The sequence below is a fragment of the Oenanthe melanoleuca genome, chromosome 20, assembly GCF_029582105.1.
Source record: "Oenanthe melanoleuca isolate GR-GAL-2019-014 chromosome 20, OMel1.0, whole genome shotgun sequence".
Taxonomy (NCBI): Eukaryota; Metazoa; Chordata; class Aves; order Passeriformes; family Muscicapidae; genus Oenanthe; species Oenanthe melanoleuca.
The window spans coordinates 7,385,724-7,412,962 of record NC_079353.1 but is presented as its reverse complement, the minus strand read 5'-3'; the positions used below and the strand labels follow the sequence as shown (position 1 = coordinate 7,412,962).

At 55.4% G+C, this 27,239-nt stretch overlaps 1 protein-coding gene across 4 annotated transcripts in view; it reads left to right on the top strand.

Annotated features, from left to right (window-relative positions):
• Positions 1-27,187, top strand: part of NOL4L (nucleolar protein 4 like) — a 63,487-nt gene extending 36,300 nt beyond the window's left edge. The window contains exons 1-8 of one of the 4 annotated variants that reach the window (XM_056507060.1): positions 48-185; positions 6,147-6,288; positions 17,533-17,804; positions 18,220-18,405; positions 18,485-18,676; positions 18,764-18,886; positions 19,144-19,345; positions 22,092-27,187. In XM_056507060.1, the coding sequence (XP_056363035.1) occupies positions 6,180-6,288; positions 17,533-17,804; positions 18,220-18,405; positions 18,485-18,676; positions 18,764-18,886; positions 19,144-19,345; positions 22,092-22,291 (1,284 nt within the window). In that variant the 5' untranslated portion in view covers positions 48-185; positions 6,147-6,179 and the 3' untranslated portion in view covers positions 22,292-27,187. Of the gene's footprint in view, positions 1-47; positions 186-393; positions 641-969; positions 1,035-6,146; positions 6,289-17,532; positions 17,805-18,219; positions 18,406-18,484; positions 18,677-18,763; positions 18,887-19,143; positions 19,346-22,091 lie in introns of those variants that run through there. The other 3 variants (XM_056507059.1, XM_056507061.1, XM_056507058.1) reach the window with 3 other exon arrangements.
• The last annotated feature ends 52 nt before the right edge of the window (positions 27,188-27,239 follow it).

The window sequence follows — 27,239 nt, the reverse complement described above, 5'->3', positions numbered from 1 at the left end:
GCCCCCCCCCCGGGAGCCGGGAGTGACGCGCTCCGCAGCGCCGGCCCCTCTCCCCGGGCAGCAGCTGGCTGTCAGCCTCTCCGGAGCGCCGCCAGCCCGGGCCCCCTCCCTCCGTCCCTCCGCCCCGCGCTCCCCGCCGCGCCGCCGGGCTGGCGCAGGCCGGCAGGCCCCGGGCTCCGCTCCAGGTAGGCGCCCGCCCGCGGGGGGCTCCGGTACCGATCCCGGGGCGGCGGGCGGGGGGGGATGCTCGGGGGCTCCACGCGGCCGCGGCGCTGCGGGGCTGGGGAGGAAGGGGGGGGGCTACCGGCGGGCGGGGCGGGGCGGGGCGGGGGGGGGCGGTGGCCGCGGGGCCCGGCCCCAACTCCGGGGGGAGCGGCCGCCCCGCTGCCCCGGGAAGTTGCGGGTCGCCCGCCCGGCTGCCCGGCGGCGGGGGGGGGGGGGAGGGCGGCGCGTCCTTCCCCGCGCCCGGCGCGGCTCCCCCGCGCCCGGAAGAGCACAAAAGCGCCGAAGAAAGTGGGAGGAGGCGGCGGCGGGAGCGCTCCCGTCCCCCGGCCATCCCTGGGCACTGGCCCCGCGCCGCCATCACCACCAGCCCCGGCCCCGGGCGGGGATTGTGCTGGAAATAGCCGCCTCCCTGGAGGTAAAGCCCTACTTACGTGTCAATCCTCGCCGCACGCTGAGCCCCGCACACGCGCGGGCAGGGCTCCATCGCGGGTGTATCTATTTACCTGCGGGTGGGGGTAGGACGGGCACGGGGACTCTAGCCCGGCGCCTCGCACCTCGCTTCTGCGTGGGAACCGCATCCCACCGGGGTCCCGTGGCCGTCGGGGAGGGTGGGAACACGGGGACCTCCGGCCACTCAGCCCACAGCGCTGCTTCTCTTGGCCACCGCCTCCAAAACCGGGTCCGTCCCCCCCTCCCCCGACACTCGCTTCCCGGTGCTGGGGGAAGAGCAAAGTGCCTTTTCACACCGCGCGGTATCAGCCACCGTCCCAACCTGGTATGGAAAAGCAAACGCCTGTGAGCAAGTTCAGGTGCGGGGGAGGCAGGTGCGGGGCTCCAGGGTGGTGGTGGGAGTCGTGCAGCGCCGTCCCCCCTGCCCCGCGTTCAGCACCTCCCCGCTGAACAGCAGGAACGGGGCAGCGGCTCCGGGAAGGGGCTGCGGGGCCGCCCCCCGCCCTGGCAGCTCCCCGCGCCTCGGGGCTCTGGGAATGCTCGGGGGGTTCCCAGAAGAAGAGCTCTTAGAGGAGGGGGAGGGGAAGAAGGGGATGAGCTTCCCTTCCTCTTCCATTTGCCCTTTGCCGTTAATATTAACTGTTTTGCCTGTTTTCGGGAACTAAGAAATTATTCGGGTTTTGCCGGGTCCCGTTGAATTCGGCAGAAATCGCGGTAAATAAGGACGTAAGTGATCTGACAAAGAGCGCCGGGGATGTTCTCTTTGGTGTGGGAATTGTACACACGAGTAGGCAGCGCAGTCACAGCTCACCGCCGCCACAGCCCGCGTACGCCCGTGTGCTGTGAGGCTTCTCCGGTCTTTGAAGCGATGACCACCACACTATTCGTGGCTGCAGTACCAATCTTTGACCCGGAGTGTTTTATCTTCCATTAGTAAGCCTTTCTCTGCGCTGAACTGGTTAAGTTAGGGTCAAATCTGGTTCAATACCTTCTTGGCATGCTCAGAGGGCTGGGTTTAAACAGTGGCTGAGACGGAGATGAGGCTGCTTTCCTGAGAGCTGGTCCCTGCGCGCCGCTGCCGGGGGTCACGGTGCGGGGAGCTCTGCCCTGGCCAGGTTCGGCAGGTCTGGGGGCTGCCTGTGCCAGGCAGGTCGTGCACGGCACCGGCGTGGCACTGGAGCAGCTCTGGGGACTGGCAGTCACGCGTTGCCTTTTGTTGATTCTAAAAACACGGCTGGTCCTGGTGGGAAGCTGAGCGTGGCTGTGTGCTGGGGAGGTTGCACGGCACACAGCCTCGGTTCCTGCTCCGCGGAAGGAAATCCCATCGGGATAGTGGGCTGTGGCGTGAAAGGACATGTTTTAAAATAAAAGGACTTAAAGAGAGAAAATAAACCGTCCTGAGACTCGGAGCTTGGAATATTAAACGTGAGGCACAGCATGTAAATGACTGGAGAGAGATTGCAAGGCAGTCCCCGAGAAACTGAGCCTGGCTGTAAAATAAGCAGGTTACCGATAGTCTTGCATATATTTACGAGGTTATAAGAGTAGCTTCCCCCCCTGCCCTGTTCAGCCCGTGCTGTGGGAGGTTGTTCTCCTGGAGGAAGAGCTTTGGTGAAGAAACATTGTCTAGCAATTACAGCCTTGCAGTTCGGAGAGCTTGATTAGGTTCCTGGATCTGCCAGCGACTCGCTGTGTTCTTGGACCAGCCACAGTGGCTGTCAGTACCCGGGATTTCCACGTTTATAATAAGAGGAGTAGTTTTCTAACTCGCAGCGAAGTTGGGGAAGCTCAGCGGACGCTTGCAGGCACAGTGCTTGAAGATCGTGAATGGAAAGTGGGACAGAAATGTGGAGTGTGAGCCCTGCACATGTGAGTGTCTGCCTCTGCTGGGTAGAAAATATTGGCTGTGAATGTCTGTAGAGCAGCTGTGAATGTTGGGCTGTAGATAAGGAGAGAAGCGAGGATTTTGTTTTCCAAACCCTGAGTGGTGCCGGGAGCCCTGTTCCGATGTTTGGGTGTGCCCTGTGAGTGCAGCAGCAGGATCCGACTTCCCCTTGCAGAGAGCAGCTCTGCTGCCTGACCCTTGATCGCTCAGTCCCTTGAACATTGGAAACAAAGCGATGGGACTTTACTGCGGGGTGAGGAGATCTCTCCGGAGAGCTGGGAAAGGCAGGAAGGAGGAGGGCGGCAGCAGCAGAGCTGGGGTTCAGGGTTTGGCTATGGGTTGGCTGCTTGGGGCGCCACTGGCACTTCCATCTGTGCCACGAGTAGTGTGGAACTGGGGAAAAGGCAGCAGGTCCTGAGACAGGCACTGGTAATGGATTGCATTCTGTTTTCTAATGAAAGTTTCATTTGAAGTTTGTTTACAGGAAAGAAGAAATTAGCAGAGGGAATTCTCCTGAGAACCCAGAGAGGAAAAAGAATGAGCTGCCTGACTTGCAAGCCAAAAGAGGGTGGAAGGGTAGATTAGATTTACCGTATTGCTCCGAGTCGTGGCTGTTGCTGCTATTGAGAAATGCTTCCTTGTTTGGCTGGATGGGGAGCCCACTGCAAGGCTCAACCTTCAGCCAGGTTACTGGTATCCAGGGAGATTCAAAGCTCCCACCTAGCCAGAAATTTTGATCCTGCTCTGGTGTCCTGTGCTTTGAGGCTGGATTTGTGCTGTGCTGCGCTGCTGTCCCTCTGCTCCTGGGCTGTGGCTGGGCAGCCAGTGCTCTGGATGTGGTTGCTGGGGCCTCCTGTCCCTGGGATTGTCTCTGGTATGAGGAGGCAGTGCCAGCAGTTCATGGGCAGCACTCGGAGGTCACAGTGTTCAGCCTTCCATCTCCGAGGGGTGTCCTGAGGCAGGAGTTTGCTGGTGGCCTCTGCTGTTCCTACAAGCAGTGAGGAATGCAGCCAAGGGCTAGTGCAGGATGCCAGAACTGGAGTGATGGGCATGGCCAGAAGCACATTTGAGGCTGGGGCTTTTCTCTTTCTTTAGTAAAGAGGCACAAAGGTGTGAGGAGTTCCTGGAGCTCTGTGGTGTGGGCAGAGCCGGGTGGCTGCCCAGACCCAGCAGGCAGTGGATGAGGTCTCCACAGTTTCCACTGCCAGGAAGGGTTCTCCTGCTGCCACCTGCATGTTTGGCTTTGCATTCTTTTGGGGTGGACTGTGCAGTAGGGGCACTGAGATGCTGGAAATTCATCCTGTTAGTATTTTGGCCGAGGGTATTTGTGCTGGAAAGCAGAAAGCTCTGGCTGGAAAGCAGGGGGTGACTTTCTGCTGGTGGCTGAATCCTGGACTGGTGAACGTGTGACAGCCTTGTTTAACTTGAGTCATTTATAGCTTATCAGTTTCTCATTTGATAGCCAGAGTATTTCTAATAATAGGTGAACATTATTGCACCTTGAGAGAATTGTACACATTTATGAGGCCCTTTCCATCGCATGTGCATGCGAGGCATCCTTCATGTCACTGCTTCTCCCCCATGTGTGAGTGCATGGAGAGCACGATGGGGTTGTGGTTGGGGTGCTGAGGCTGGATGTCCTTTGCAACTGAACCTGAACAACCTAAAAACATCATGGGTCACTCCCCAGGCTCCTCCTCCTCACTGGACAGGTGAGAGACTGTGGGCAGCAAGGACCTTGGCATTTGCATTTGTCTCTTAAGCCTGACAGTAATCTTAAGTAAGCCTTGTGAAGAAGGCCAGATATTAGGGTGGCTGCCTCCCTGCAAATGCTTACAATAAAGAGACTATTTATAGTTTGCAACAGGGAGACCTTTGCAGTTCTGTTCCTGTACGTACAAGATGGAGTTTCTGGAGAGGCACAATTGCTTTGTGGCTGGTGTGGCAGTGAAGCTGTGCGGAGCCAGGGACGATGTGCCTGTCCTTACCTTCTGCCCTCCTGTTCAGCTCCACCTGGGCACAGGGGGGCTCCTCAGGGACACCTGGTGGGCCAGGGGTCAGGGTGTCCCTGAGGGGGGCATGCTTGGGACTGCCGAGCCCTGTCCATCTGCCCATCAGTCCATCCCTTGGTGCGTGCAGGGTTTCACAAGCCGTAAATTCCAGGAAACTCCCCAGGAGGCACATGGAAGGAGCGGGCTGGGGGCGGCACGAGCCCTGAGCCAGCAGATGTGTCTGCAGGGACGAAGAGCTGGGAGGAAAAGCACAAACCTGTCTTTAAAGACATTTGTTTGTTCACAATAAAAACTATCAGCCAGCGGCAGCCAGGCAGGGCCGTTTTTATGAGGAGCAGGCGTAGGTTGGAGGGGTGCTGCCAATTACTGCTTACACGGAAAAGGAGCGGGGATTGTATTTTATCTCAGGAACAGGGGGAGGGTAAAAAAATAAGAGCAGAGAGGTTTACAAGCCTTTGAAATGTTTCAATCAAAGGAAAGCAGAGTTGAAAGTGGTTCTGGACACATTTTCGGTGTTCCGGTGCACCCCAGGGCTGTCTGTGCCCCTGGCTTTGGGAGGGGAGCAGGGAGAGGAAGGCAGATAAAGGGATCACCAGCAAGACTGTCCATATGAGAACACGTATCTGCTTCCTCCCAAGCTTTGCGTTGGGAGAGTTCAGCCTGGGGAGGTCCCACAGCCCCTCCTCTCATTCAGGATCGCAGTGCTGCCTTTATGATGATGGTTTTGAAATCCTGTGGCTGACCTTTCCGGTGCTGGAAGCGATCCAAGGGCTGTGTCTCGAAGTACTGTAAAGGTTAGTGAGAAGGGAGAGAGAAAATGTCCTTTGAGCTGCAGAAGTGGGAGAGAGGAATGTCATCTATGCCATCGTCAGGGAGCAGGCGGCTAGCTGGTGTTCCTGGCCTAAGCCAGGGTGTCCTTGCGTCACTGGGGATCTCACTCCCCTAGCCCCTTCCCAAGGTGTGTGTGCTGTCATTTTTGATCAGGGTACTGAGGCAATATCTCTGGTCTGGAGGAGCCTCCTCTGCAGCATCAGGCAGTGCAGATCTTTGGGGATCCATACCTGTGTCCAGATATGCCCCAGAAGCTGCTCCCGCTGCTGCCAGTCCTCTGGTGGTTCCTCGTGTAGCAGATGATTTGATCTCAGAAAAGTCCGAGCTGTTTAATGGAGCCATTTCTCGCCTGTCCTCAGCTCCCGCACACCGCTGCCTCGCCAGGAGCACGCTGGGGTGGATGGAGATTAAAGGGTAAACTCCAGGGCTCAGCCATCCGCTCCTACAGGATGTGAGCTCTTTCTAATTGTCCTCAATTAGAGACAGTGCCATTGCTCAGGCAAGTCTTCAGGCAGGAAGCAGAGCCCTGGTCCCCGCTGGGGCAGCCACCTCGCCCTGTGCAGGGAAGGGCTGCTTGCCGTGGCCTTGGGAAGCCCAAGGGGCCTGCAAGGCTTCTCAGGGCGGGGAACAGGAGCTGCCCACCCAATTGTTTTTAGAAAGGAGTGTGGTGAGGAGATGTTAAAGCCAGAGAAAGAAGGAAAGGAAATAGCTCCATGAGTTAACCCTTTCCTGTTTGCCTCCAGGATGAGACATCGGTGAGCAGTGAGGACTTTGATATGAACGACTCCACATGGATCTCAGCTGACCAGCACCTGAACTCCAGCCTGAGCCCCAGCCAGGACGAGAGCATGCGCAGCCCGCAGAACCTGCACGGCCATGAGGACGGTGAGTGCCCTGGCGGGCGGGAAGAGCCCCACGCCTCTGCCACAGGATGTTTTTGTGACTTATTAAACATTAACCAGTCCCTTCTGATCAGGTGTCCCACCTGTGGGATGGATTTCATATCAGCTCAGAGCTGGCTTCCAGTCCTTCCAATTTAGCCTCTGGGTTCCTGCTCAGCCAGGGACCTGTCCAGCTCGGAGCTGATGGTCCTTCTGCGTAGTGCTGTCTCCCAGCTCCTCCAGAAAGAGGTCACTAACTCCCTTCTGAGGGGAGAACTTAGTTCCCCAAGTTCTCTTCCCAGACGAGGAGGAGAGCACTGTTAGTTCTGAACACAGGGAGGATGCCAAGGCTTTGCAGCACAGTCACAGGTTTCTGTGTTTGGAAAGCTGCACCTTTGACAGGTCTTGCATACCCCAGGCAAGAAATTGTGAATAATCTGCAGCAGCCACAACGATGTTGTGCGGGGTGTATGTGGGTGTCTCCTCCCTCGGGGCAGGTGGTTGGAAGGGCTGAAAGCAGCACGCGTGGGCTGGGTGGGAGGAAGAGTTTTGTGAAGAGAGATGGTGTGTTGCGTCTGTGAAACATGCAAGCTTAAAATAAAAGAGCAAGTAAATAAGTGGTAGAAGTATGAGTTGAGGTCAGAGTTTGTCACTGTGATGCTTGGGATGATTTGGTGGTTGGACTCTTACTGGCTTTTGCTCAAAAGGTTGAATACATCATTGTCCCAACCTGGCTGCTGCTGGGAGTGCAGGAAGGAACAGAAGAGTTTGAGGAACAGCTGAGACTGCTTTAAGAAAGGGGACTGAAAAACTACTCCTAAGGAAAGAAAAGGCTTTTGTGCTGGCAGGTCTCCCTGTGGTGGCTTTTAGCTGGTGGTGTGGCCAGTGGCAGGGATGGTAGAGACAGAAGGGACAACAGGGACACTGCTCTCTTCAGTCTCACATTCAGCAGGGCCACTGCTCTCTTCAGTCCAGTGAGTTTGTGGCATTTCAGTTTCCGTTGCAAGTCTGCAGTTTTGGGAAACTGCTGGTTTTCCCTAGGCAGCCCCAGCCCCAGAGCCAGGCAGCCTTGGTGAGGATGTGAAACCTAACTGCACAGCACTGCATCCCGGTGATGGGATGGGCACGGGCACATCTGCTTGCCCGGGGCCCCGGGGGGCTGTCTCTTGGCAGGAGAAGGAATGTTTTGGTGGTGATGCAGTTGCTCCCATAGAAGTTTTTGGATCTTCAGGACTAGGCTGCAGCCTTCACCCCAAGTTCAGCCTCTCATCCCTGTGGCCTGACTGGGTCTCTTTGTAGCCCCTGAACTTTGCCATTCTCCCATTGGGACATTTCAGGCTTGTGACTTAGCCCTCACCACTGAATTCCCAAGTCTCATTTACAATCTAGAATGACACAGTTTTGATCCCTTTGCTGAACACTATTATTCAACAGGACAGTAATTTAATAAGGGACTCACGTATTTAGGCAAATCAAGATGTTCTCACTGAATCTAAATCCTCTCTCTCTGCACCCTCTTAGGAATTGCTTCCAATTTTTCATGCCCTGTGGTTTTCCTTCAGAAGCAGGTGTCCTCTTTGGGGCTCTTCTTGGCTCCTTTAATTTCTTTTGTAAGGTTCTGTGATGAGAAATAAAGCAGAAATAGTCCCATAGGAATGCAAGCGTCTCTGGTGTCAGCATCAGCTGAACTGGGTAGGCTTTGGTGGATCAGAAGTGATGGTGTCAAAAAAATAAGCAAGCCAAGCCCAGGGTGACAAATGAGACCCATACAAGAAAAAACAGGAATTGCGATTTTCACCAGGCTGTCACATTTCAGAAGCATTTTGTGGACTGAGGTTTTGTGCCTGTGGTGAATGTCCATGATCTGTATCAGAGCTGTAAATACAGACTAATGCTGTCTCATGTCAGTCCCTCTGCCAAACCAGTGCTCCCACCCAGGAGTGGAGCACACACAAGAGTGGGAAGGGAAGAAGGACAGTGGGGTAACCCAGGAGGGCAGTGGGTGGTTAAAGGAGAGAGAAGGAGCATGAAGCAGAGGAGCATGTTGTGAGAGGAAAAGCAGATTACAGCTGTGGGGAAGGGATTGTGCACAAAGTGTTGACCACGCTTCTTCAGTTTTCTTTTCTCTCGACCTATTAAAGCTCTCTTTTTTTTTTTTTTTTTTTTTTTTTTTTTTTTTTTTGAAACAAATGTGTTTTCCGGGTTCACCTGAGCTTGCTAAGGCTTTGCAAAAAATGTGAGTAAGCAGCCCACATATGCAGTGGAGCCTCCTTGGAACCCAGCTGGCCAAGCTGCCAGTGCAGTGTGCCTGCACTGGGACAGCCCAAGTACTCCCAAGCTGGAAGTTTGTCCACATCTCCTCTGCTCAGTTGTCCCCTATGCCCTGCAGGAGTCCTGCAGAGCTCTGGCCAGTGCTAAAATGAGCTCCACACATCCCTTGCAGCCAGGCTGGGCTCAACTCCTCATCCTGGCACTGCAGAGGGATCTGTTTGCACACCATGTCCTTCAGTTGGGAGTTTATTCAGGACTGGATATTCTCTGCCTTCAGGAAAACCTTTTGAGTTACTAAATTGGTCCTGCCTACTGCCGTTTGACGGGTATGATGCTTGGAGTGTGTCTTCAGTGAAAGGCTTGCTAAAGTATAAAGTTTTAATGAAGAGTTGCCTAGTAGGAGAGCAGTATCATCTGACATGCTTGTTTAAAAAGTCTTGTTTAAAGGACCAAAGCACCAGCTCCAGATCTTTTCAAGGCCTAGGAGTGGCAGGTGTTCTCCTGTGGTATAGAGTAGAATAGTCTGAAATCCAGAGAGGAAGGAGAGCAGGCAATTGTTGTCCCATGCTTTGATAAACAGGTACCTACTAAATCATCAGAGGCCTAAAAAGCAGCTGGGAACAAAAGCCAGCACCTTCTTTGTCCTGAGTGCCCAGAACCCTTGGCCCAGTACAGCCATGCTACAACTGATGTGAGCCCTGGAAATGCAGGAAGAGCAAAATACACCTTGGGTGGGTCACGGACAGAGCAGTCACTGTTAGGAGAGCCAGGGTTTCAGCTGGGTCAGTGGGCATACAGTGGGACTTGGGACATCCCAGCCAGCCCTGAGCAGTGACACTGAACACACACACTTGCTCCTTCCATTTTCCTTTGTTACTCATCCTGCGGGCCCCAGCACGGAAAACATGAAGCTCCCAGCAACATCCCTTCCCAGTCGGATGTTGCTCACAGCGTACGTGCTCGCAGGAAGCCACCGGCTGCCCAAAGCAACAGCGAGATCAACACAAACTCTGCTGCTGAAGCGGAGCTACTGTGCCGGACATCCTGGAGGGACACATCTGTGGGAGGCAGCACACACTGGGAGCAAAGGGACCCTGAATGCTGCGCCATCCCGCTGCCTGGGCGCATTCCTGAAGGTGTTCCAGCAGGTCTCAGGCCCTGGTGCTGTGTTGCTGTGGCAGTTTGAGCTGGGCTCTGTCCATCTTCAGAGCCTATCTGCTTCCATAGGGGAGCAGAGCACTGTAACAGTGGTGGGTGCCAGGTTTCTGGGATCCAGCATTGCACTGCAAACCTCCCAGTTCGGCCTGGTGTATGGGGTTGAACGGGATATTCCATCACAGTGGTGTTGGGTATTCCACACCAGGCCTGCTATGACTTTCTAGCAGTGCCCTTGAAAGTACTACAGGAGTCAGACCCCAAACCTCAGTGTGTGACATGGCAAAGTGCTTGAGCTCATATAGAAGAGCTTCTGTCTTGCCCACTAACAGGATTTGCCTTGTCCCTGGCTGTACATCCTGCTCCACTGCCCAGGAGCAGCGCTCAGCCCACAGGCAGAGCTTGCTGCTCCCCAGCCTCTTCTGAAGAGCAGGGAAAACTCCTGTGTGTATGGTGTGCTTGCTCTGTGTGAGGGACATGGGGTTGCTTCATGGCACCATGGTGGACTGATCCCCTTCTGCTGAGATTCCCCATGTGCCGTCCTCACTTGACTGGCAGCGTCCCCACTGAGTCTGTTCTGCCCGGAGCAGCAGTGGCTAATCCAGACCTTGGAGAAAGGACTTTCTTAACCTACTTAACTGTGAAAGCACACGCTTCTTGGGGGCATCCCGTGAGGCTGCTGGCTGGGGAGGTTTCTGGATGTTGGGGATATTCCTCAGGAGTGCTACAAAGAGGGACCTCAAAGACATGTGGACAAGCATTATTTCCAGATTCTGTCCTAGGGGCTTGAAAGGCATGTCACTCCTCTGGACACCTTGCCCTGGGATGTCAGGGATAGCACCAGCAGTCTCTCTGGTGGCACATGTCCCACAACTCTGGGGTCGCACTGCTGGCATTTGATGAGATGCCCATGATGTGCTGCACATCACCAGCTCCCCTGAACCACCAGTCTAGCAGAACTTTCTGGGGAGGAGCAGCCTCTTGCCAGGTGCTGACAAAAAGCCAGACTCCATCCCCAGGTGATGTCCCACTCCACAGCTGCATTTCTGACAGCTGGCACCTGACCCCACGGCAGTGGTGCCCACATCACTGTGCCCTCACAGGGTCACGGCTGCAGCGTTGGGTGTCACACAGCTCCCAGGGCTTTCCTCAGCCAGCCTAGCCCTGCGCCAGGTGGATACAAACACCCTTTGTAAGCCACGGGGGAGCCCAGCAGACCACGGGCAGCTGTCTGATGGCTGGCTAGTGCAGGAGGTGGCCTGTGAGCCCCAAGGCACTTGCTTAGTCCAGGCTGCAAAATCCTCACTGTTTCCAGGGCTTCTTTGAACTCTTGCTGAATTTTGGCCCCCTAAAGTCTTAAAAAAGGCTAGGACCAGCAGCCAGGCCTTACTACAGCTAGTTACAACCTTATCTCATTTCATTAGGGATATATTTCCTCTTTCTCCCAGGTGTCCCCATGCTGTGCTGGCTCCACAGCAGGAGTCAACAAATGTATCCCTGCCTCGCCTGAGCAGACTGGGCTGGTGACTCCATTCCCATCACCTCTTCCAGGGGCACATCTGCTCCTCCCGGGCAAAGGCCCTGGCTATCATAAACACCGTCCTTTCGGTGTCCTTTGAAAGTTGTCCTTCCCTGCTGCCAGGCTGGGGAGTGCAGCAGGGACACTGTGAGCCTGTGGTGGCTTTCCCAGCCTGGTACGTGAGCTCAGCTCCAGCTCTCTCATGGCTGGTGCAGGCCCTGCCGATCAGTCAGTTCATCGTGCTGGTGCATGGAGTAGGGTTCTGGGGGTTCTTTTCCTTAATCCAGAGCTGAGAGGATCACCAAGCTATAGACAGCCAACACCATCTGTGCCCCTCCCTTCCTCCCCAGATTGAGTAACCCCAACCAGAGGGGTGAGTGGGGACATCGGGGTGAGCCCCACAGTGTTAAAGGACAGTCCCTGAAGGATTGGGGGTGCACAGCAGGGTCTCTCTGGTGGTAGGTCTGTGTTGGAGGCACCAGCTCGGCATGAATCCAGCCTGAACCCACCAAACCCGTTTGTTTGGCATGGGGAGAGGCAGTGCCCAGGCAGCATGGGGCCATGGCATGTCCCCTCCCTGCAGCAGGATCCGGGTGGCTGCCAGCAGCAGCGGCACAAGGAGAGGCTTGGTTTGTGCCACCTCCTTCCTCAGTGTGAGCAAGGGCCAGCTCCTGGCTCAAGCATTCTTTGAGCTGCAAGGTGGCTGGAGGAGCAGCAGCAGGAGGGAAGGGACAGTGTTTGGGAGGAGAAGGGAAAACCAAGGGACAGAGGGTGTTTGTGACAAAGCTGCTCTGTGCAAGACGAGCTTTGGTGCATGGGAAATGTCCAGCATGGGGCTGGCGCGGTGAGATCCTGGTGCCGGAGGGAGCTGCTGCCTCGGGCTGGGCAGTGGAGCCGAGGGGAGACGGCACTGGGGGGCACCTTTCATGGCAGGGGACAGGGAGGCGGCCGCACAGCGCTGCCTTGTCCAGCCAAGCTCTGCCTGCAGGCGCGCATTGTGTCCGGCCGTGCCAGATGTCTGCCTCGTCAAGGCAGGGACCCAGGGCGGGAGTGTGGAGGGTGGACACTTTGTCTGGGACATAACGAGGTTTGCCTTAGCAAAGGAAGACAGGAAATAGAGCGTCTTAACTGGAACCTGGCCAGCCCCAGTGCACTGCAGCCCTCAGCCACGTTGCTTTTTTCTTTCTTACACATCTTGGAGGCAAACGCTGGGCAGGACCTGGAGAAAATGGGCTCTGGTCTCTGTCTACATGAGCAGTGAAGGGCCAGGGCCTCTCCTGCCACTCACCAGCCAGTCATGGGTGCAGGATCCCTGCGGTGCTGGTCCCTTGCCCTGATGAGTGTGGCTCTAACACTCAGCAGTGGCCCTCCCCAGGGCCCCCATTCCCACTCAGTCTCTCTAATTTGTATTAAGTATCCCTTTCTCGCAGGCTTTCCTCCTCCCCTTCTTCTCCCTTCTTGTCTCTTTTGTGAGTGAATAATTTATGGCACTTTTCATCTTCCTGGCTGGCGGCGGTGGGATGCTCTGTGCCCTCCTGACAGCCACTCCCAGGCTGGGTGTGCAGCTCCTTTTCCGATGCCACGGCAGGCTGGAAATGGGACAGACCCACCCACAAGGCACAGGAACTCAGGTGTGGCAGAACCACTGCCATCACCCATGGAGCCATAGCAGGCTAGTGGATCCATGATGGCCCATGGGGCACCAAGGGTCACTGGTGGGACCTGGCATGGCTGTGACACCCACAACTGCCCAGGCAGGTGGGCAGCAGCCAAGGAAGGGCTGCCCCAAGGCTGGCTGGGGTCCCATGGCAGTGGGATGTGGGCAGAGCCGGGTGGACCCTGTCCCACTGCATGGTGCAGGGCTGCGGCGAGGTTTCCGTGGGCCGCTGGCTCTTACATAAGCTCATTGTTTCCTGAGTCAAAAGAGGTTTTGTCTCCGCTCTGGAGATGTGACAGGAGGAGGAACAATTTGCCCCATTCATCTTTAACTCTGCTCTGGAGAGTGGTGCGGTGGCCTGCGCCGGCAGAGATGTTAAACTCGACCACTTCCCCGCCATAAAATCTCCCAGGGAGCAGGTGTTGGAAATCACCCCTTCCCCTCCTGATCTCCTCAAATCCAGCGCCACAGAAATCAAGGATAATCCAGCAGCCTCTCCAAAATGAAAACGCTGAGCCCTGATTAATTCATTTAATAAGTGACTGATCCCCTCCTCCCCCAGTACCGCTGCCCAAGAAGCCATTTTGCTTCTTGCTCTCCTGGGCTGATGCCGGGGAGATGCCGGGGCTGCAGCAGAGGCACAAAGCTGCTCCCCCACAGCCACCTCACCAGCCTCACCACGTGTCTTGTCATGGTCTGGCCTCTGCAGAGGGGCCAAAGAAGGCAGCACTCCACGGACCTCGGGCCAGCTGCCTCTGTTGGGCTCTCCAGCCTCTCTAGTCTCTCCCACACAGTGCCAGGGTCTGCTCCACCTCCATGCAGCCCATGGAGCCCCAGCTCGAGGGGATTAAACAGGAGAAGGAAATAGTCCCGTTTTCCAACTGAAAGATCAAACCAGTTAGAAGTGACATTGTTTTTGCAGTTCCATCTGCTTCAATTAGGGCACGGGGGTGGAGCAGGGGGGCTCCCAATTATCCTCATTAGAGGGGCTCCTCGTTCAGCCAAGCTCCAGCCGTGAGCAGGGAGCTCACCAGGCTCGTGCTGGTTGATAATGAATATATTCATGGATGCACAGCCTGGCCTTGCTCGCCTGCTGCTGCTGGAGCCCTGCTCCTGACATGTGCTTTGGGCACTGCTGGGAGATGTGGAAAACCTCTTCAAGCTCCAGGGCTTGGTGGGTATGGCCAAAAGGGAGTGTGGTCAACACAACCCCACCACTGCCCAGAGTCCTGACACAGCTACCAAAACAACATAGGAGCCTAAATCTGGTCCCAGCACCCAAGGTGGGCGTGCTCCTGCTCCCTCTCCCCCAGGATCCACTTTGCTGTGGGGTGCCCCAGCTCCTCTCAAGAGTGCCTTTAGGCTGGAGATACCCCAGTGAAGCTGCCCAGGGAGCAGCCCCATCCCCATCCCATCCATCCCAACAAGGAGACTGAAGCTCCCTCCTGAGCTCATCTGCATTTTCAAGCTGGCTATGGCCATTCCCATTCAGACCCAAGGAGTCACCAATTTGAATTTGTGGCCATTTCTCTGCTCACAATGCTGAGATTAACCCACCACTTTGTGTGTGGAGCTTCTGAGAGAGCATAACATGTAAAAATACCGAAATAAGAAAATATCTGTAGCTCATGGGTTAAAGAACCTCATTATTTATGTACATCCATCCTTGCATAAGCTAAATTGTTCTTTTAGTAGATGCTGGCCACTGATATTAGATTCCCGTTTCATTTCCTTATCCCACCTGGCAGGTTCCTAGAGACATCTTTCTCTTTGTTTGCAGTATCTTTTCCTGTAGCAAACCCAGGGTTCGTAAATGCAGCAGCATCGGGTGGAAAGCTGACGTGCAGCTGCTGCTGTCTGTGTTTTGTGTGACACAAAAGAAAACCTGAGACGTGGAGGAATCGGGGTGGTCCAGGTGTCACCCCCAGGATTCTGTCTGGTGTCAGCAGCCAGTGCAGGACTGTCACTGCCTACAGGAATGGGGGGCCAGAGCTGGGGTCTGTGAGGAGGCTGGAGGTGGATGGGCAAGGGCAGAGTGGAATGCCCAAGGTGGATTTGGGATGACTGGGATAGACTGGAGATGCTCATAGCAGGTTGAGTGTGCTTTCATCCCTACAGGGGTGCCCAGAGAAAGTTGGGGATGCCCAGGGCAGGTTTGGGATGCTCAGGGCACCTGCACATCTTCTCCCAGGTGACGCCTCTCCTGGTGCTCTTGCCTGGCAGGGATTTTGTGCCATAGTAAGCTCCCCAGCCCTGCTGGTGTCAGGGCTGCCAAAGAGCTGAGGGAGGAGGTCCCCACCATCATCCTGGCCATGGCGCCGATTGGCCCAGCACTGTTGCTGTGGCTGTGCCCGGGCCGATGGCGGGGCCTGGCCTACAGCTCGTGCCTCCGTGCACAGGAATAATTCTCCTTAATCCTTCCGAGAGGCATCGCTGGATGAGACTGGAGCCTCCCTCTGGGAGCCCCATCTCCCCTGGCGCAGAGAACAGTGCTGGGGGAGGGACAGCCGCCATCCTGGGCAGGGAGGCCTCTGTGCCCCCGGCCACCTGCCCACTCCTGCTAGGGCCACAGCCAAGCCATCATTGCTCCTGCACCTGTGCCGAGGGAAAGCAAAACCCTGGAGGGCTCAGCACCAGAGCAGTGCCCTGGGCCAGGAGGGCTGTGGAAGCAGGAGATGTCAGTGCCCCCAACATTCTGCCCCTCCAGATGCAGCAGGAACCTGTGGACATGGCCTGGGATGCAGCCGCCCACTGCAGCCCTACTATTGCACAGGAGACTGGAGCTCCTTTTGGGGAAGTGGCTCGGAAGGTGCCCCTGGATAAGTGCTGGCTGCTGAGCCCCTCTGGAGCCCCGCACTCCCTGGCACAGAGCACTGTGACCGAGGGCTTTTGCCAGGACCCAGCCCCGTGGTGGGGCGGGTGACGCCTGCCACCAGCCCAGAGCGCCCAGCACATAAACACCACCCTGGGGATTAGGTCAGCTCTGGTCATCGCTCAGACGAATAAGTGGATCAGCACAAGGGAAAGGAGGGGGAGGGAGCTCTGCTGAACGGGGAGCTCCAGTAGGGACTTTTTAATTTAGTGGCTCGTGGGGCCTGGAGCCACCTTGGCGCAGGCGCGAGGCTTGGCAGTGAGCACTGGCTCCCGTGGCGGGGTGACTGGGGACACGCGGCAGCAGCCCTGGCCCGGCCCCACAGTCAGCTTGGATACCCGAGTGTCCTCAAGTGTGTTTATTTTAAGGGATACAAAGTCCTGGGCCACCACAGGGTCACCGCAGCACTCGCCCAGCCTCGCAGGAAAGTTTCTGCAGGTGCTGGCAGGGGGAGGAGGAGGGTGGATGGCAGCAGCTGGGTACCATCCCGCCACCCTGCGCCTGCACACCTTTGGACCTGGCGCCCGTGTGCCAGGGGCCATCGGCACGGGGCTGTGGCCGCCCCACAGCCCCGGCCCATTGTCCCACGGTGGCCGGGCCGGGCGCAGGGACGGCCATCTGCTCGTCACTGCCGACAGCTTCTTTGTTCACCGCCCGGCACACGCTGGCGCAGGAAGCAGCTCCCACGTGCTTCGCCCTTTCCCTCTCGCAGAGGCACCTAATGAAATAAAGGATTTACTGCGGCGAGGGGGAGGGAAGGGAACAGGCTGAGCAGTATGAAATGTCGTGCCTGGCCCCAGGGCTGGGCTCCCTGTCCAGGTGCAGGCAGGGTGGGTGCAGGCAGTGCCGGGCTCTCTGCTGCTGCTGGGCTGTTCTTTGGGAGCTGCCGTGGTGGGAGCAGCACAGGCAGGGAGATGGTGCCAGGGCCTGGGGTGTGAATGCAGCCAAGGTCTGTGCACTGGGTGTGTGTGGCACCGCCATTGCCAGGGCCCTGAGCTGTTTGTGTGGTGGGGAAAAGGCCCTGCATATGCTGTGGGGATGGCTCTAGGGCACGTGGAAACCAGGAGCAGGAGTGTCCATGTAGGGTGTAGGTCACTTGGGCTTTGAGTGAGACAGGAAGGACATCATGCAGACCCTGTCCCCTCCCTGGAGCAGCATGTCAAGGAGGAGCCTTGCTGCTTGGTGTGCCAGCTGTGAGCAGAGCTCCTAATGCTGCTACCAGGAACCATGGATTCAGGATTTTCCCACCCAAGTGAGCCTGTCTTTGTGTGTCATGCCCATGGCTCAGCACTCTGCAGAGCTACATGTGCCTTAAGCACCAGTGCAGGAACTTGTCACTTCCCACTACATCCAGCCCCAAACTGGGCCAGGAGGACGGCAGGGGACCTGGTAGGGAGAGGCAGTGCCCCTTTCTCCTCCCTGCAATGCAAATAGAAACCGAAAAGACCAAATTCCAAAGTTCTTATTCAAGCCCAGGCACCATGGCTGAGGGCGGAGGCGTGGAGACTGTCACCTGCAGAGGGATGGGTGGCTCGGGCATGGGGCACGGCAGCACCTGGTGTGCTTTGAGGGATGAGGGAGTGGATCCCTGTGACAATGGCCTTGCAGGCTAGGACACCATCATCTGTACTTCCATCTGCTGCATCCCAGGGCCCAAAGCGCAGCAGTGCCAACCTGGCTCCCAGTGGCAACTCGGCCCCCAAGTGAGCCCAGAGCAGCTTTGGGAGGGTGGTTGTAGGGTGCCAAGGAGGTAACCACACATCCCTCCTTGCAGATGACTCCTCGTCAGAGAGCTGCAGCGGGAATGGCTCCTCCACCCTGAACCCCTCCACCTCCAGCAGCACGCAGGGCGACAGCGCCTTCCCCGAAATGAACGGCAATGGCACCGCAGCCCCCATGGACTTCACTGCCTCGGCTGATGACCAGCCCATCAACCTCTGCGACAAGCTCACGCCTGCCCACATCACCCCTAACTACCAGTCTGACAGCTGCAGTGCCGACGGGTTGCGCAGCAGGGTCAAGTACGGGGTCAAGACCACAGCAGAGGTACAGCCTGGGATGGTCTGGGAGAGCCAGGGACATGCCTCACAACAGAGCTTCCCCAGAGCTGGGCACTGCAGTGGGCTCACCTCACCCCTGACCAGCTGTGTGAACAGTCACCATGTGACAAGGAGCATATTCATCCAGGGTCAGGCAGTGTTTCCCACAGGATCAGGCAGAGCCATGGCCCCACCAGCCAGGGCTGCAATTGGGCCTCCAAGTTATCACAGGCTCACTGAGGCCACCACACTGCCCCCTGCCCAAAGCAGGCAGGAGGTGACATGCAGGGGAGCCTGGCTATGGGTTCATCTCCCTGGGTTGCAGGGGGGCCTTCAGGAGAGGGGACAGACATAGTGAGACAAGGAGAAAGGGCAGGTGCATGAGGTGAGAGCTGCTGGTGGTAACCCCTGTCTCCTCTCAGTCCCCCCCGTACAGCTCTGGCAGCTATGACTCCATCAAGACAGAGGTGAGCGGCTGCCCCGAGGACCTGACTGTCGGCAGGGCCCCCACAGCTGATGAAGATGATGATGACCACGATGACCATGAAGACAATGATAAGATCAATGACTCAGAGGGGATGGACCCAGAGAGGCTAAAGGCCTTCAATGTAAGGAGAGCTCCACAGGGAGGGTGAGCCCACCTGCCTTCTGTCTCAGGGTTCCCACCACCTGCCTTCTCATTTGCAGATGTTCGTGCGCCTTTTTGTGGATGAGAACCTGGACCGGATGGTTCCCATCTCCAAGCAGCCCAAGGAGAAGATCCAGGCCATCATTGAGTCCTGCAGCCGGCAGTTCCCTGAGTTCCAGGAGCGGGCGCGCAAGCGCATCCGCACCTACCTCAAATCCTGCCGTCGCATGAAGAAGAACGGCATGGAGATGGTGAGTGGCCACCCCAGTGCCCTGCCCCTCGTCCCAGTGCCCAGGGCAGCGCATCCCTGAGCATCCTCTCTGCTTGTGTCCCTGCAGACCAGGCCCACACCACCTCACCTGACCTCAGCCATGGCAGAGAACATCCTGGCCGCCGCCTGTGAGAGCGAAACGCGGAAAGCAGCCAAGAGGATGCGGCTGGAGATCTACCAGACCTCCCAGGTACAGTGCTGGCAGTTGGAGGTGGGCAAGGAACAGAACTGGAAGTGTCCTATGGTGGGGTCAAAAGTCTTTCTGAAAGTCTGAGGGTCTGCAGAAAAGAACCCTGTGGTGTGTCAGGCCTATGGGGATGGGAATGCTGGTTTGGATTGGCCACCCTGCAGCCACAGGACACCAGGCATCCCTGCACTGTCTGTCCTGTTGGCAGTAGAGGACAGCCAGGCTCCTCGCTGGACTAGGTCTGTGTTTCCCCTGTGCAGGACGAACCGATCGCTCTAGACAAGCAGCACTCCAGAGACTCCACAGCCATCACCCACTCCTCCTACTCACTTCCAGCTTCATCTTACTCCCAAGACCCGGTCTACATCAATGGAAGCCTGAACTACAGCTACCGTGGCTATGGGTCCCTGGGGGGCAGCCTGCAGCCCCCTGCATCCCTCCAGACGGGCAACCACAGTAATGGTAAGTGGCTGTGCCGTTGGCATGGGGACCCCACCCTGGCATTGCCTCTGCTCCATGCCTGGGGAGTGCAGCAGAGGCTCCTGGCATCCCCCACAGTGAGCTGGTTGCTGGAGGAGAGGCAGGGGCTGCTCCCACAGCTCCCACAGAGCCCAGTTGTGGCAGCACCTGTCCCACTGCTGCACAAAGCAGTTCCAAAATCCCTTCTTATCCCTTCCGTCTGGCGGCTCTGCTCACGTCATCAGCAGGTGGTTAATTGTTGAACTGTACTTGGAAGGACGGTTTGGGTGGCACTGGTGGAGGGAAGGAGTGTCACTTAAAAAAAAGGAGAATCTGTACCAGATTCCCTGTTAACTATTAACAAGGGCGGGCACTTATCGCTGCCCTGATCTCCTGCTAGTATGAGCCGTTCCGCTCTCGGGGATGGGGACAGGGTGGGGGGCACAGCCACAGCTCAGGAGGGCTCTTAGGGGCTGGGGACTGCCTGGGAACATTTGAGAAAACAGGACTGATGCTGCAGGGCAGGAAGGTGGAAGGAGAGCATAGGCAGAGATTGAGATTAGGAGCAAGTGGGCTGGAGCAGGGCACACAGGAAGCTCCAAGGTACCTGGTGACTTGCGTCCACACATGGAGCAAGAGGTATGGGATAAGACCACGTGTTCCCTCTGGCTCTGTGCTGCAGCAGTGGTGGCACGAGGGGCTGGATCCCTTGCCAGTCCTTGTCTAGTCCTTGCACAATCCCTGGGTTGCCATTGCCTGTCCTGGTGCGCTCTGGGCTTCTGCCCCAGCCCACCCCGACGGGAGCCAGGATTTGGAAGGATGTGATTTCCGGAGGCCTGAGAGATGCCTGTCTGGGATTAACTCTTATCATCCCTTCCTAATGCTTCTTAACCCTGAATAAAGATCCTGTCCCGGCCTCCAGCTGCTGAGACCTAATCCTCACAGCCATGGTTCCTCCCCAGAACAGCACAGGCACCCGGTCCCCTGCTGCCAGGCACCCTCTTTTGGCTCATCCATGTGAGACAGTGAGCGTGCAAGAAGGTCCCTGAGCAGACCCAGGAGGAGCAGATAGGCCCTGTGTGCAGCACCCAGCAGCAGATTGCCTTCTTTCTTTCTAGGGGGTTTTTAAACCTGTGGTTTGCAGTTGCCTTTTTCCAAAGCTCCAGCCCAGTCTTTAAGAGGGTAGAGCACTCAGGAAGGAGCTGTGTCTTCTCCTCCCTCTGAGCAGAGGCCCCACAGGGCTTTGCTGCCCAGAAGTGTCTTCACCCTCCATCCCCCACCTCAGGAAATTCTTGCTCAAGCCCGCATCCCTGCTCCCAGCTCCTTCTCCCTTGGTGAGCCGGGAAACAGGCTCAGGCTCAGTTTACTGCTGTCTTTTCTGTCCAGTGAAATTGCTTTCGCATGAGAGCCTCCTCCTTCTTCTCCTCCTCCTCCCCTGCTTTGAAGCTTTGATTCTCTTGGCATGGAGCACTTCTGCTGGTGCTGCTCCTCCTGCAGCTCCAGCATTGCTTTCCTTGAATGCTTTCCATTCCACCTGAGGCAGTGAGCTCCCCTCCCTGCCGCCATCACCAGTGGCACCCACCTGGATTTGAGGGCAGCTGAACTCCCCCATCCCAGTTTGCAAACAGCCACAACACCCAGTCCTTGTTCCCATGGCTGTCCCAGGAGCTCAGCCATCCCAAGGCCTTTCTCCAGCATCACCAACTGCTCCATCCGCCTGCAGCACCCAACTCACAGCCCAGGGATTAGTTCAGTGTCTTCTCTCCTTCCCTCCAGGCTGCAGCCTCACCAGCCTCCTCTCCCTGACTACTGTCACATCTTTAGTACATCTCTTGGCACTTCTCATTTCCACAATTGATTGTGTGTTTCTTGCTCTGTGTTTTGCTTCTCTTACTTAGTCCAACATGAAGCTAAGTCCATTTTTTCCCCTGCCTTTACCTACTGGGGTCACTCATCAAGATAAACCATGGGAGCACAGCCCATGTGGGATGTTACTGCCCATATGCAGAAGGAAAACCAGAACCTGGAAGGCGATTTTGATGGTGCAAGTGCCAACAGGAGCTGGCTTACCTCCCAGTGACCCTTTCTTCACAGAGCTGTGGGCCAGGCTGCAGGATGGGATTTTTGTCATGTTGGCTCTGAGACTTCTTTATAGAACCACAGAATTGTTTGGTTTGGAAGAAGCCTTAAAGTTGACTTCACTCCAACCCCCTGCCACAGGCAGGGACACTTTCCACTAGAGCAGATTGCTCCAAGCCCTGTCCAGCCTGGCCTTGAACACTTCCAGGGATGGGGCAGCCACAGCTTCTCTGGGCAACCTGTGCCAGGGCCTCACCAATATCACAGGGAAGAATTTCTTCCCAATATCCCATCTAAGCTTGCCTGCTGTGAGGTTGAAGCTCCTTGTTCTGTCACTCCCTGTCCTTGTCCAAAGACCCTCTGCAGCTATCTTGGAGCCCCTTTAGGCACTGAAAGGAGCTCTGAGTTCTCCCCAGAGCCTTCTGTTCTCCAGGCTGAGCAACCTCAGTTCCCTCAGCCTGTCCCCGTAGCATAGGTGCTCCAGCCTTCTGGACCTGTATTCCTGTTGCAGAGAGTGAGTGGCTGCTCTGGTGTCTGTGAGAGCAGGAGCTCCTCACAATATCTGGGCACTGTGGGGACCTTCCAAGTGGTGCAGAGGTCTGGAATCACAACAGGATGAGCATGGGAAAGGTTGCTGTGCCTGAGCTTCCCTCTCACTTTTCCTTGGCAGGTCCGACCGATCTCAGCATGAAAGGCGGGGGCTCCAGCACGGCCCCCTCCAACAGCAGCAGCCGGGGCATGCAGGCGGCGCAGCTGAGCCCCACGGAGATCAGCGCCGTGCGGCAGCTCATTGCCGGCTACCGGGAGTCGGCGGCGTTCCTGCTCCGCTCTGCAGACGAACTGGAAAACCTCATTTTACAGCAGAACTGACTCCCCGTGTCTGCATCGCTCCTCGGTCGACAAGACAATTTATACCTGCTAGACAGAGGCTCCCGGTGGTGTCCTGCTCAGGACCACCATTGTCCTCCCACCGCGTGGTGGGCACATGTAGTTTTAGAAGGTGGGATCCAAAAGACCTGTTTTCTTTTACACTCCAAGCACCTGGGACTTCAGGCACAAGGACACATTTTGGAACCGTACCAACACCCGTGCCTCCGGCTGACCAGAAGCCAACCCTGCAGCTTGGAAAGATGTGGGACTTTGAAGGGCAGAAGGGAGCCTGGGGAGGTTTGGGGCTGCAGATGTATTTAGAATAACCTTTGTGGACCCAAATGTTAGCTTCCCATCCCTGGATAATTTCCAAGTCTTAGGTGAGCTGAATCACATATTTATTGAGAAATGGACCCTCCTCTCCCCTTAGTAATTTATTTTTCTGAAAATGGATTCTTTTGAGTTTGTACAGATTGCCAGTTTTTTGTCTGTCTGATCAGAAGGAATTTATTCCTGTGAAATAACACATTCCATATCACTACAGTACTAATTTCCAGGCAGCTCTGCCTGTTTCTCTGGTGAACCCTTGTCCCACAGGGAGCAAGTTTGCCATCCAGCCCTTGACATCGAGGCTGCTCAGCCTCCAGTGAGCGTAGGTGGGAGCTGAACAGCAGTGCAAGCGTCCTGCTTAGGCCTTTGTTCTAAGGGGTCCCGTAGCAGCAGTGGGGTCTGAACCTCCCACAGAGACTCGGCAAGCTCAGCAGACCTCCAGCTGGAAGGACATCTCACACTCATTAAAGTCATTGCAGATAAGAGAAGGAAGGAAGAAAGGAAGAAAACACCTGTGAAACACTGTCTTGTGGTCACCATCCGTACTCTACCTCACACTCCATTGTGGGCTTCTTCCAGGACTGGCTGTGCTGGTCCTGGGGTCAGTGAGTGTTGCAGACATGGGGATCGTGCCGAGGAGGCTGGAACCTCCGGCTGGGGTCTGCTGCGCCCGGCCGTGTGCTCCGCTCAGTCTGCAGCCAGCCCTGGGCAGCACCAGGGCATGAACCCGGGGTGTGAGGCAGGCCAGCCCCAGGGCTTGCCCCAGGGGTGAGCTGGAGTGATGACCGCCCCCTTCTGCGGGAGAGACGGGCAGCATTGAGCAGCAGAACTGACAAAGTCCTCTCCGGGGCCCAGGATCCTTCCCCCTCTGCTCACAGTCCTGGAACAAGCCCACAGTTCCCAAAGTGTGGAAGAACCGTAGTCCGATGACCATTCTGCCCTGTTTCCACCCCCCCACAACAATGCACTTCGTTTTGCTCAGTGCAATACCTACTGCCAGTGCTGCTAACCCAGGGACCTTGCTCAGGCCAGGGGTGCTGAGCCCAGCCCAGCAATGCAACGTGCTCTGGAGCTGTGCAGAGACCAGCGAGGGTCCCGTGCTCCCTGTCCCCCGCAGCCCCCCCCCCCACTTGGCTGAAATCCACACCATGAGATAGAAATGCGATAAGTGTAAAGCTGTTTTGTAGGTAGAAACTTGCTTGGTTTGGAGCCAGTTTTTATCTTATTTTTTGGCCACTCGAAGCCAGCGGCCGAGGGCTGCTGCTCCAGGGGCCAGCGCTGGTGGCACACCCTTGAGCAGCCGCTGGTCCGGCCAGGAGCGGGCCCGGGCAGCTCCCCTGTACCCTCTGACCCCATGATGCGCCACACACTGGAAGAGAAGCAAAACTTTACCCTGCTCTTAGTCTCAGAACAGAAAAAGCTGCTGGTTCCTGAGGCCAGGCGTGCCTGGCCCCACAGCAGAAGGGATCAACCGTTGCATTGACTGTTTTCCCCAAACCTTAAACTTTCTGTAGCATTTGGAGAAAAGGGACGCAGCCCCTCACCGTGGGGTGCAGCTGAGGGGTCAGTGCAGAGACGAGATGATGGTGGCTCTTAGAACTGAGCCGATGCTGGAACCAGGAGCATCGTGGCCACACCCATCCCCTCCCGGTGGGGAGGGGGCCCCGGGGACGCCAGCCCCCAACCAGGGCTCAGACTTAATGCTTTCCCCAGCACTTCACAAGCCTGCTTGGTTTGTCCACTGCATCCTCCCATACTTGGAATTTATGTAAATATTTATTTTTGTGTGAATACCATGAAGTAACAAACCTTTGGCAAGATCTGTAACCGCAGCCATTTGTGAAAGTCTTACCGTTCAGGCAGGAGAGGCAGAGACAATCGCTGTCCCGGGATTCTCCCTCTCCGTGGTCTGCCGCCCATGCCCGTGCCTCCCTCCTCGCCAGAGGCAGTGGAACCTTTAGCCATAAGTTTGCCATCAGTTTGTACTGAAACAGAGGTAACCTGGGGCACACGGACAGACCACCAACAACCACAGCTGGGTTAAGTTTTATTTATCCAAGTCATTCCTGATCACCTCTGAACCTGTCTCGGCACATGTGGAAGTTCAGGAGCGCTCACACGTGGTCAAACTGCTGTAGAGGACACCGCAAAGAAGGGTGCCCAACACCGTCCTGTCCCAGCACCTGATGTTCATAACCTGCAGCTGAATGGTACAGACCAGATTCCCAAAGCCCTGGTGACAACCACATCTGGGACAAGTTGTGAAACAAATGGGATTGACTCCGAATTTCTGTCAGGGATATTTTATTCTTTTTTTTTTTTTTTTTTTTTTTTTTTTTTTTTTTTTTTTTTTTTTTTATGAGCCACAGCGTTCTGGTTCCTTTGGCATGAGCTCCACAAACATCTCCGTGCTCTGCAGCTGCTCCATGCTCCACCATGGCTCCCTGTGCTCCAGGACTGTTCACAGCCACATTCCTGCACTCTCACTGGGCAGGATGGGGTCAGGAATTGCTAGTCCAGGTTCTCAACAAGAAGGAACAAGCAGGAGCAGAATACACCGACTTTCCAGATATCTGAGAGGTGGAAGGAGAATGCTGGGTTAGCAAATGGTCTGGATGGTCTTGGGTTTGGTTAAGAAAAGCTGATCACTGGTCGAAAAAAAAGAGATTTTTTTTTTTTGTAAATTTGATTTTATTTCAACACACCCATCCTGCCCTGGACGTGCGGTTCCCATGATGCTGTTTCTCTATGGGAGAGCGTTCCCGGGGTTGTGAGCAGATGTAACTTGTACCTCCCTCATCCCAAGGGCCACTTCCCTCCTGGAGCGGCTGTCGGATTTAGTACCAGTTCATGAAAAAAAAAAAAAATGCTGCTTTGAACTCAGAGGGTTAATATACTTTTGATTTGTAATTTTTTGTAAAACTTTTTACAAGGTAGCATAGTATTTCACCAGACACCAACTACAATCCGTCCATGGTCTGATTTTTATATAATTTAGTGGTGCTTTAGAAACTTTTGTTCGGTTGTTTCAGAGCTGCACAGCTCAATTCTACGCCTGTATCTACCTAAGACCAATGTGAACCTTTGTATTTTTGCTCCTAATTTTGGACTCAGTGAAAGTGTACTGTTTACATGTACAGAACTCCCGACCCCGTGTGTTCTGCCAGACCTGCTGTTGAAGAGGAAGCTGCCCCTCACCCAGTTCGTCTGCTTAACCCAGCCACAGCCTCACCCACCCACCCACCGCCATGCGCCCGCCCCGACACCCTATGAAACCCACACACCCTTTAAGAAATTTTGGGTTTTGCACAAGCTGTTGTGGTTTTTTTTTTCCCCCCCCAGTAGTTGTACAGATCAGCTGCAATTCCAATCGGGAGCTGATCTGGAGCTCTGAAGCCCCAGATCTGGGCAGTGCTGCTGCCTCCCCATCCTCCTCCCTCACAGGCAGGAGGGCGGCACTGCCCGTAGGGTCCAACTGATGAAGGGGAGCAGTGGAGGGAGCAGTGGGAAAACACTCCTGAGCAGAATTGGGAATACTTTAGGGAAGGGGTGAGCTCGCCCAAGCCGCTGGCTTGGGGTGGAGGGTGGGAGCGCGGTCCCACGGGAGGCTCCCATCGAGGCAGAAGAGGATCTTTGGGAAGCTGCTGCTTTCCCGAGGGCTCATAGAAAGCATATGGCACTTAATCCAGCTTCTAAGGTGACACTTTATTGCTTAATCAATTGACTCCTTTGGAAATGATATTTTTGCAGATAGGCACCTATGCAACTTCATGTGGCTCTTAAGCAGATGAGCACTTCCTCCTCAACGAGCTTGATAAGAGTTATTTGTGTTATATACTGTGGATTTTTCCAGTAAATGTGGCTTAATATTTTAATTCTTAGAATGTGTGTCTATTATATATGTGATGCAACTTAATTCTGTTCTGTTTGTGGAATGATTAGCACAGGCCAACTCCCTGTCCCCTCACTTAACAAAGACCAATGAGCTGTTAATCGAGCTGTTATCTCCATGGTATTACTTGCTAAATGCACTGATTTCATAAATATGTGGAATCCTTTTTTTTTTTTTTTTTTTTTTGAATCTGTATATCATATATAAGACTGAATCTACTTAATAAACACTGTATAACAAAAAGGGCTTTCTCCTCCACTGTCGAGCCCCGCTGGGTGCTGCTGGCCCCAGTGCTGCCCCTCGCCCCAAGCGCTGTGCGAGAGGTCGGTGCCATCAGTCACCAGAGCGGGATCTAAATTTGGGTGTTAAAAGGAAGAAAAAAAACTAAATCAAAACATCTCTCAGTCCTGTTGACACAAGCTGTGCTTTCCATTCCGTAACAGACAACGTGGGTATCAGAGAGAGCAGTGGCAGCACTCACAAAGGGGGCAAGGCACCAGTTTTATGCTTAACTTATATTTTGACAAAATTAATTTTGTGAAGTGTCTGGTTTTTGTGAGAAAAAAAGGAAAAAAAAAGTTTTCATTGAAGTTTGTGCAAAGTTCTCCCTCATGGAAAATACTGATTTTTCGTTATCAGCTTTATTCACTAAGTATAATAAACCTTTGCATCCATCAATGTTCCTCTTCAAGCGCTGTATAGATACCATCTCCTGGTGTGCTCGTC